The sequence below is a fragment of the Phallusia mammillata genome, chromosome 2, assembly GCF_965637545.1.
Source record: "Phallusia mammillata chromosome 2, kaPhaMamm4.hap1.1, whole genome shotgun sequence".
Taxonomy (NCBI): Eukaryota; Metazoa; Chordata; class Ascidiacea; order Phlebobranchia; family Ascidiidae; genus Phallusia; species Phallusia mammillata.
Window position 1 is genome coordinate 21,057,985 of NC_137253.1, and position 9,576 is coordinate 21,067,560.

At 36.9% G+C, this 9,576-nt stretch overlaps 3 protein-coding genes and 1 long non-coding RNA gene across 4 annotated transcripts; 1 reads left to right on the forward strand and 3 right to left on the reverse strand.

The window, feature by feature from the left end:
* Window positions 1-585: 585 nt before the first annotated feature.
* Window positions 586-1,637, reverse strand: LOC145215575 (uncharacterized). The gene is made up of 3 exons (XR_013857323.1): window positions 1,099-1,637; window positions 976-1,041; window positions 586-924 (listed from the first exon to the last, which is right to left on the reverse strand). It is a non-coding gene; the product is annotated as an uncharacterized LOC145215575 (long non-coding RNA).
* Window positions 1,638-2,140: 503 nt separating this feature from the next.
* LOC145215573 (uronyl 2-sulfotransferase-like) lies at window positions 2,141-4,995 on the reverse strand. Its single transcript, XM_080084290.1, has 6 exons — window positions 4,545-4,995; window positions 4,047-4,276; window positions 3,464-3,605; window positions 3,199-3,293; window positions 2,899-3,055; window positions 2,141-2,343 (listed from the first exon to the last, which is right to left on the reverse strand). Exons 1-6 carry the CDS (start codon window positions 4,692-4,694, stop codon window positions 2,182-2,184), a joined length of 936 nt encoding a protein of 311 aa, XP_079940416.1. The 5' UTR covers window positions 4,695-4,995; the 3' UTR covers window positions 2,141-2,181.
* A 243-nt stretch (window positions 4,996-5,238) lies between these two features.
* LOC145215572 (glucoside xylosyltransferase 2-like) lies at window positions 5,239-8,189 on the forward strand. Its single transcript, XM_080084289.1, has 7 exons — window positions 5,239-5,563; window positions 5,908-6,133; window positions 6,253-6,390; window positions 6,462-6,674; window positions 6,945-7,119; window positions 7,348-7,529; window positions 7,686-8,189. The coding sequence occupies exons 1-7, from the start codon at window positions 5,451-5,453 to the stop codon at window positions 7,821-7,823; spliced, it is 1,185 nt and encodes a 394-aa protein (XP_079940415.1). The 5' UTR covers window positions 5,239-5,450; the 3' UTR covers window positions 7,824-8,189.
* Window positions 7,912-9,480, reverse strand: LOC145215574 (uncharacterized). The gene is made up of 2 exons (XM_080084291.1): window positions 9,196-9,480; window positions 7,912-8,511 (listed from the first exon to the last, which is right to left on the reverse strand). Exons 1-2 carry the CDS (start codon window positions 9,284-9,286, stop codon window positions 8,180-8,182), a joined length of 423 nt encoding a protein of 140 aa, XP_079940417.1. The 5' UTR covers window positions 9,287-9,480; the 3' UTR covers window positions 7,912-8,179.
* Between the last annotated feature and the right edge of the window lie 96 nt (window positions 9,481-9,576).

The window sequence follows — 9,576 nt, forward strand, 5'->3', positions numbered from 1 at the left end:
ATTGCGTAGTCGATTTCTCCACATCTATTTTCTGTAAAGTGCGTCCCACACGATCAGTATATCTTTAAGTGGACACCAGCGCTCTCCAGGGCAGATTAGCCTATAACAAAAAAAATGCTGCAGAATAGGGGGAGAGAGCGCTGTGCAAAAATTCAGTGATTCTCAATCGAACACAACCACAAGGCAATCGGTTTGATAGGAACCATGTAGCAAGATGGTAAATAGTTTTAGAAGCATTGGCTATGGCCTAGGCTGTACTTAATACTTTAGACGCCTAATCTAACTTGAAACGTAGGCTACTGTGAAACGAGTTTCATATGATCATCAGCCATATTTGAAAAACATCACTGTGAAGCAAAGTAGCCTATCCAAGGCCCATTGAAATAGGTAAAAACATTGTTTTCAAACCGATTTTTCACACTATTGAAGGATCTGTTCACAAGTCCAATGAGAAATATAACGGCCCAAATAGACTTAACAAGTGCACTGACATGCTTCATTCTTCAAGCGTTTCGGCAAATGCTCTTGTCATCTTCAGTAACATGAGCGTATAAAGAGTTTAATTCAAAATATTTTATTCTTTGATTGATTTTGACTTACGCAGAACAGTAAAGACAATTGTAATACAATGCAATGACGATTTCCAACATTTATTGAGATAGTCAAAATATTTCATTGCGCATTGTAATGCAAAAGCAAAGCAGTTCAAAAGTAGCTATATACGCTACAGACAGACGCATTGCAGACATTAAAAATTGAAATAAGAAGAAAGTAAAACGTCAAAAGAATTTAGATTAATGAAAAAACACTTGATGGCACACACTTGACTTGATGACAAAGAATATAGGCTACGCTTTAACAAATTTCGTGGTTGGTTTTCTTTACTCTAAGTTGGTCTGAAAGCTCCACCTGGGTTACCTGGAGCTAAAAAACTTCATTAAATTGAATTGATAATTGCTCAACAAAAATCAATACCTTGTCGTTGCGTTGGTGGGCGAACTGGCTTAAGCGGAGCATCTTTAAGTGGAGTTGGAGATTTAACTGAATGAAAGTTGTGATAAAACCAAATTCAAATGAACGAAAGTTTAACAAACTTACCCGATGGTGGTGTGGTGCCGATTCCAGCAATTTTACTCAGACCCTGAGTGACCGTCTTCTTTACATCCATAATAAAAACCGGTTATAAAACAGAAGACCTGCTGTAGAAATTAGGCCTACTTGCCAATGCAACAAATGTACATGAAGCAATGTAATATAACTGCACCTGAAAAAAAAGCGCCTCTAATGCTCAAACAGGATCAAACTCTTCTGCAAAAATGTTGCTATCTTGTCTTTTCGATAAATGAATCGCTGTACTTTTTTTCTGTCCAAACTCAGGGGTTCTTAACTAGGGGTACGTGTACCCCTTGGGGGTACGAAGCACTAAAGCAGGGGGTACGACATGCTGGGTGAAATCATACCGTATTTAGACATATTTGTAAAGAATGCGTAACAAGTTACTTTGTTATATGTCTTAAACGGGTTGGTTTTGTACTACTTACAATACTGTTTTAATGCATGCATCCAGCACGCAACTTATAAATACCTATTATTACAATTATGTTAATTCCTATTAAGTTATTACCATTTTATTAACTTCCGTCGGCCATTTTAGACAAGGGGTACGAGCAAATTTAATGAAAGCTCAAAGGGTACGAGCGCTAAAAAGGTTAAGAAACACTGGACTAACTTATTAATAGTGTCAAGCTCGTTTGGATACATTGGTCCTGCACAACATTCGCTAAACTTTCCTCTTTTGTGACACAACAGCACCATACAAGGTAATCGAGTTCTCCAACAATTACCCAAACCTGCAGGTTTTAACATGCCAACCCGGCCAGCGCTACAAACAAGAGGAATGTACTGCGTGATGTTTACCCTGGCGTATTTCGTCTTCATTTGCAATCGGGGAAAATTCGCAGTATCTTTGTGCGAACGTCTAAATGTATTTACCGAAGCCATTTATGAGCGCAAAGCAAACTTTGTTTTAGGAACGTTAAAGTTTCTTTCTATGACAGTCCAAGAGTATTTAGCAATATATTCTTCCAAGTTTCAACTAAAGGGATGGCCGCCTAGTTGTCAGTAATTCGTCGCGAACGTGTTCCATTTGTTGTACAGTGTTTATTATTGAATGTATTACGCTTATAAAACGGATTGCTTTAAATCTTGAAGCCTTAAGGTAACAAATTCATAAAGTTCGTATTCCAGCTTTAAACTTGTTTCCGAACGCAGGAAATCTTTCGTCGCCTGGGAGGTCTTCACCTTTTTGCGCGTTGAAGTCTCGTGTCTCATCCTATCGTTTTCCTGTATTTAGAAACGTTTTATAACAGACAATTTAAAACTGATCATATATGCAAAGGGTTGAAATGCCACGAATTTAGTTTTAAAACATAACAAAAATAATAATAACAATAATCAATAGCATTTTTACAGTTATGGTCGTTATATTCTTTACCACAAACTATGAAAAAACTTCCCATTAAAAATTCGGTTTGCTCACACAAAATATGTTTTCCAAAGAAACAATTCATTAATTAGCTGCGTATACATTTTACACCTACCCACTTTGAGTTTTAGAAGTGATGGAAACAGAATATTTTTCTTAAAACGATCCTACATCTTTTAATATCGTCCAAAATATCAATAACAATTATACTAATAAATATTTGCAGATAAACATCATTGAAACAAAATATTGTACTGATTATAAAGACAACACGAAAATCTGTTCAGGGATTTACTAAAGCATTTATGAAACAGCCTATACATGACACTTACACGTTCAGACTAGGACTATATAACGTCAACCTGATGTTTTAAATGTCAAACTGACTTCACATAGCAAAATAACTTGCATACCGGATTGTGATAAAGACTGCTTGCGTGTGTAAAATATCGGGGTAAGATATTCTCTAATATTTTGAGACTTGTTTCCAGTTCTTCGATTGTCCCGACAAACACGTAATGTAGTTCGATGTTTTCTTTCGCTTTATCCAGAGCCCACTTGGTGCGAGACCTAAACGTAAAAAAATAATTCAAAATCTACTGCCTGTAACCGATTAAAACTGTCAAAAGACGTCAAGAAACTGCTAGATTTTAATGTGCACAAAAGTATAGTGTCCATCATTGTTACTAAGTAATCCAAACAAATGTACGTACATGCACCGAGGATGTTGTCCGCAGAAATATGGGACCACCTGCCAATATGGTTTTAAACACTCTTGTCGTCTTTTCTGCACACACTCGTCGATAGACTGTAAAAGTAAATTATAAAAACATAAATTTATTAATTTTTACTATGTCAAAACATGTCTCACTTCTACATTCAGTAAGAGATTATGATGCGTATTAAAGTCATGATGTAACCCCAAGCATTATATTCGTTTCTTGCAACACAAGGGTCAAATGCAGATTTCAAACCAACCTCTTGGCGGCGCACATCACTCATCTTTGCGCTGGCTCCGCCTCCTAGTTCGTTGCCAAACCGCGAGAAGTAATAAAACGATTCAAACCTTGCGATTGGGTCGCGGATAAGGTTGATGTAAAGTGGTTGCTTCTCTCCAAACCTAGAAACACAAAATATACAATATAATTTAAGTTCTTGTCTAAAAGTTAAAAATTGAATTTGGTCTTGATCTGTTACATGTAAACAACGTGGCGCAAACATCAATTAGCCCAGGGGTCGGCAACCTTTTTTCTACTGCGGACCGGTTTTGAAACTGAAATTTTATCGCGGACCGGCCTTCAAAAACTACAAATATTTAGCAACTAAAACACATAAATTAGTTTATTATCCCCGGGATACATGGGCAAAATATTTACAGCATTTAACCTGAAAACTTATACGGCCTGGTAACGAACTCGTCGCGGACCGGTACCGGGCCGCGGGCCGGCGGTTGCCGACCACTGAATTAGCCTACTGGCAAAAAATCAAAAACAATTGGGAGATAAAACTTAAACGATTTTATCGTTATATGATTTCAACATGTTTCTGTTTGATAACTCACTCGGTAAAATCAATAAAATATTGATGTCTAATATAAACGTAACCCGGCGGCTGAGTGCCAAGAAATTTAATAAACTCCGACTGTTGCTCATTCGTTTTCGAAGGACGCTCTCCGTCTTCGTAAGGGCTCGCGACTTTAAAACCGTTTGCACCACCCAAACGATAACACAAGGTTGTCATTGACATGCTTCCACACTTTGGCACTCGGTTGTAGATAATGTAACTTTGATCCTGAAAAACAAACAATTGGTTTAATTTTCGGGAAAATAAATTAAAAAAAACGACATCATATTTTGTCAAACATTGTGTGGTAATGCCAAACATTGGTAAAAAAAAGTGTGTTTGGCACTGATGAAGAAACAAAAGCTGGGTTAGAGAATATAGTATGCAAAACTGATGCCCCAACCCCTAGTCGTTTGTCTTCATACAACACCCCTTTGTAAAAAAATAAAGGAGCGTATAGCATCAAAGTGTTTACTAGCATAAAATAATTTCTTACCCTGTCAGGAGGAATTACTATTTTATTAAAGCTCTTCATTGGTAGTTGTCTGCCATTTTCGTCGGCATTGTAAAACATATGCCTAAATACGTATAATGCAGAGCATATCACACTACATGTCAGCAGGAACTTTTTGCGCAGTCGAGGCATAGTTCACAGGCAGTTTCATGCGATCAACTGCGAAATCCAATCAACCACAGATTGTGACTACCATCATATATAGTCAATTCATTCACTACTACTTTTGGCGGCTTAAAGGTTGTTTCCTGTAGAATCATGACCGAATTTTACCAGTTAGTAGGCTATAATGGCACATAAACCAAAAGCTGTTCTAAAACTTCTGTAACTATCCTGAAGCTGCAAATACTTTGTGTTTACAGAAAATTTCGCAACGACATCCCACTGCACAACTTGCTACTGAATGACTAAAAATTCTCAGATTTACAGCAGTCTAGACAGCACACTGAGCATTTCTTGATAATACTGGTGGGAACAGAATAGTGACAGATAACAATTTACCCATAACGCACTTAACCATGTGACTTAAAAGCTTTTTCGATTCACTGCACTTCTCTCTTTTCATTGTTAGAGCATATTCGATGATGAATGAATGGCACAGACGTGGTTAGATTGCTAGTTGCGCTTCGGGCATCGCCTAAGGCAGGTGTGTTTTCAGGGAATGTGACAGGAGTTCTCATGCCGCAGTAAAATACGCAGTGACACGTTGTTGATACTGTCAGATTTGCATAGTTTTAATTACAGTGAAAGAGGTTGATTTATTAGGACTGTTTGGTAGATATTGAGCAAAAAACTGGTGTATTTCCTTGTACCGAGGCCAAACAAAGTTTTCCGAAACTTGAAAAAACATGACGGTGGCTTATCAAGCGTGAGTTGTTATGCAGTATCATGGCTTTTTATGTACGAAAACCAGTCAAATGGATGCTGAAGCTGTTTTCAATTGGAATTATATGTGGCCTGTTATTTAAGGCTGCACAAATTGTCAACGACGACTCAAAACAGTAAGTTTAATAAGATTATTTTGAGAGCATTTTAACACGATTTAACCGAACGAGTTTTGGTGGATGATACCTAACTAGGCTGTTCATAAATCTTGTTTTAATCGTTTCACTGCTTAAAAAACTCAAAAACCTAATTGCAAACCAACATGAACAATTTAAGACAAAGTTTTGTACTAATGTTGCTAAAAAAGAAAAAAAAAGTAAATTAGCAAAATGATAAAACAAACAGTAGTCTACATATCAGTTTAATCTAAATCAAACATATTGAAGAAAACATCACCAGTTTACTCTTTAGAGACAACTGCAATGTGCAAAATTAGCACATGACAACATTTTTGTTTTAGGTTCAAATTTGACGTACATGGTTCTGACAAGTTGACAACACGAAACATATTTGATTCTTCACAAAACCGTGACGTCATTCGTATCGTGGTGGTCGCGTGTCAAGGCAAGTCTGAACACGTCATAGAGGAGACGGTGACGATGATCAAAAGTGCTCTGATTTTCACCAAACGACCAATCGTGTTCCATGTATTTACGTCTGATCTAAGTTTGAAGCTTCGAGAAACAGTACGTTACAATAGTAATACAAAGATAACTGTAACAAAACAAAAATAAACACTGATTTTAAACAATGTCTAAAAGATCTAATTTGTTCCTAATGGTTTTAATACAATTTTCTTCGACAGTTTATAAAGTGGCCTCTATCTGTGAGAAAGAAACTGTTGATACGCATTCACGACGTACAATATCCGCTTGATCCAAAAGATGTGGATGAAATGATAAACTGGTGGGGACCGTGTGCCTCATTTAGACTTTTTCTGCCGGTAATTTGCATGTTTCCAAACTTATCTATCTAGATTTAAAGCTATTGTTAAAACTCGTAATTTTATTACAGACAGTTTTGGATAGCATCGATTCCGTTCTGTACGTTGATACGGATGTAACGTTTCTTGGAGCTGTGGATGATCTGTGGGAGCAGTTTGCTAACTTTGACGAAATCCAAGTTGGAGGTTTAGCTCCCAGGGTCGGTTGGGATTTTCAAGTGCCCAAGTCCAATCCAAATTTTATTGAGCTTCCTAACGGTCACGTGACACAAGTGAATTCGGGGGTAAGGAAACACATTTAGGTTACAAGTTGTAGTTTCATTAAACATTAAAAATAAAGAAAAATTTTGCTTAGTGTTTGAACAGCCAACTTCCTAAACATGTTAGGTTCTTAGTCAGCAAAGGTTATGCCCATTTCTATTAAACTTCTATTAAATAATTAATTAGTAGTGTAAGCTGGATTCAGGTATTTTTTCCAACAGAATGCTTATGGGTGCACTAGTCCACTAGTATTCTATACTCCCGGAACACAACTAATGGACTCTAAACTTTAGGTTTTTCTGATGAACTTGACGAGAATGAGAAGGCCGGTTTTTAGAACCGACCCAAAGTTAAGTCGGTCCACCTTCTCATGGAATAAAGATTATCTTCTTCCGCTCTATCGTAGCCACATCGAAGATATGCATGGAGATCAAAACCTTATTAACACTGTGTTTCATTACAATCCAAGTAAGAAAAAAAGCATACATTTTAAAGGACTTTCCCAACATTTCGTCAAGGCATTTGTATTATCCCACACATTAGGTAATAAATAAGGATTTACTTTTAATCTTGGCGGATGTAATAAATATCTTCGATAATTTTGCGTGATATGTTTTGGTTAAACGTGCTGCATATCTAGTTTAATCATTATATGTTTTTTTTCAGAGTTGTAATAGCAATTTTTTTTAATTGCAGAGCTCCTGTATTTTATTTCATGCCGTTTCAACTACCATCACAAATTTTGCATCGACACTCACGCCGAACGACAATGCCGAGCAGCGGAGCGTGACGGTGCAGCGGTTGTTCATGGCAACGCGAATACTTATCAAAACAATTTCGCTCCCGTTTTCCGTGCCATTCATCAAGCCATGAAAGAGGTGCGTCTCTTAAAAGATTTGTTGCATATGCTATAACCACCCATAACTAATGAGTGCTTTAAGATGCCAAAGTTTCAATGGCAACCTATAACAGATATAGACCTCCCTGGTTGGTTTAAAAGTGGTTTTATAACTTGCTGTATTTTTTGTTTCTAGTACCATTTTGAAAGGGACTCCAAAAAGATTTTGTTCCACAACATGAAAAACAAACTGACCGACCCGAAAGTTGAAAAAGCAGAACATTGTGGAAACAAAACTGATTTGTTTTTAAAAGTCTTTGAGCAGATGCTATAAAATCAAAATATCGACTGAATTTTAATAATATTTTTATTTATCTGTTTATTTTCGTTTTTTTCCTTTGTTTTGCAAACATGCGACTTGATCTGTTTACAAGCGAAAACTTTTATATTTTGCACTTCAATTGCGTTGCCAAACATACAAAAAAAAACGTTTAAAAAGGTTTTACATTTTATGTCAAGAAAATATTTGTCATTACTATGTTGTATCACAAGTTTCATCAACAATTCCACAAACGCCCGAAAAAGGCCGTTTTTAAGTTTGTCAGAATTTGGCAATACAAATAAAAAGCTTATAAAAAAGTGGCAACATTCGAACTATATTTTAAAAAGTAAATAACAACCAATAAAAAACTACATCTTCTGTGTGGTTATCATAATTGGAGGTTGTCGTACGTTCGACTGTCTTCTTTCTTCAAGTTGGCTTTGCATAGTGTTCATGGGGTAACTGTCGCTACCGTACTCCATAGGAAACTGCCGGTATGTTGTCATCACTGGGTAACTTCCTTGGGGGTTCATGGGGACGTCTGGTTCAGTGTCCAAAAACGTGGGGTTGCTGAATATTGGGGGTTCGGGTACGTAGGGCTCTCGTGCCAGTGTTACGATTCCCACGAGAGCGGCGATGGCAGAGGAAATGATGAAAACGAGAAGAATCAAAGTCCAGTTGGGCTCAACATCAAGAGTTCCTAAAATGGTTTTGATCAGTGAAAAATAATTATGATTGCATTTTTGATCAAAGGAAACCCTTGGCCTGTAGCACACTCTGGATTAAGAACATTTTCATATCAGATTTGCTTGACTAATCACATAAATCAACTTTGCAATATTCGGTTTTCGTGCAAAGCCTATAAAGCCGATTCAGTACATCGAGAATGTAATCGATGACCGAATTTTTAGTCACAATAGTGTCATATAAAACAGCGAGGTTCAATTTTTGATAAGCTTTGAATAAAAAACAACGCCTTTACAGAACATTAAATGAAAAAATTACCAATAAACTTGCAAGAGTGTTGGTGTTCATTCTGGTACATGGTGTTAGACTACAATAAAAAGTAAACTATGACGCACGAACCGCAACGTGAAAATGTTTTTTTTTTCATATTACGTTATACTTTATCGTAGTTCGAGCAACTTTTTCAATAGATTAATGTAAAAGTTCGTGTTCGTTTTGTACACATGTACCAACTTATGTAGGCTAGTAGGCCTACATAGGCTACAGTGCAGTGGTTACTGTACATGTTACTAATGTACAGTCCATCAGTTCGTTCCCTAATCATGCGATAATTAAGGTACGTGCGAAAGACACACATCTGTAAGACCTCTAAAGATAAGTCAAAGAAAATCAGATTGAAGAAACTGCGACTACTTACCAGTAGAACCATTGGCTGTCACAAGCTTCACAAAACAAAGAAAAATTCCAGTGCACAAAGTTAATGCGGAATTCGAACCCTTTTCTGTCATATTTTGCAATGTTTGCGTCCTAAAGTCTAAACTTATTTCTAAAACAGATTTTTTGACAACTTTTTCACAGCACACACACCTACAGTTGTTGCTCAGACACACCGTTGAAACAATTTATAATTGCCATTGCCTGGAGCTATAACAACGCGTGTGCTTCAACTACTCGTCGATCAGGTTGCTGGCCGCAATAGAAATCAAAAACGTTCGAAGTTTGTGGAGAGTGGAGACCTATGTCTTTAATAGAAATCAAAAACGTTCAAAGTTTTGTGGATACCTAAACTTTAGCACGT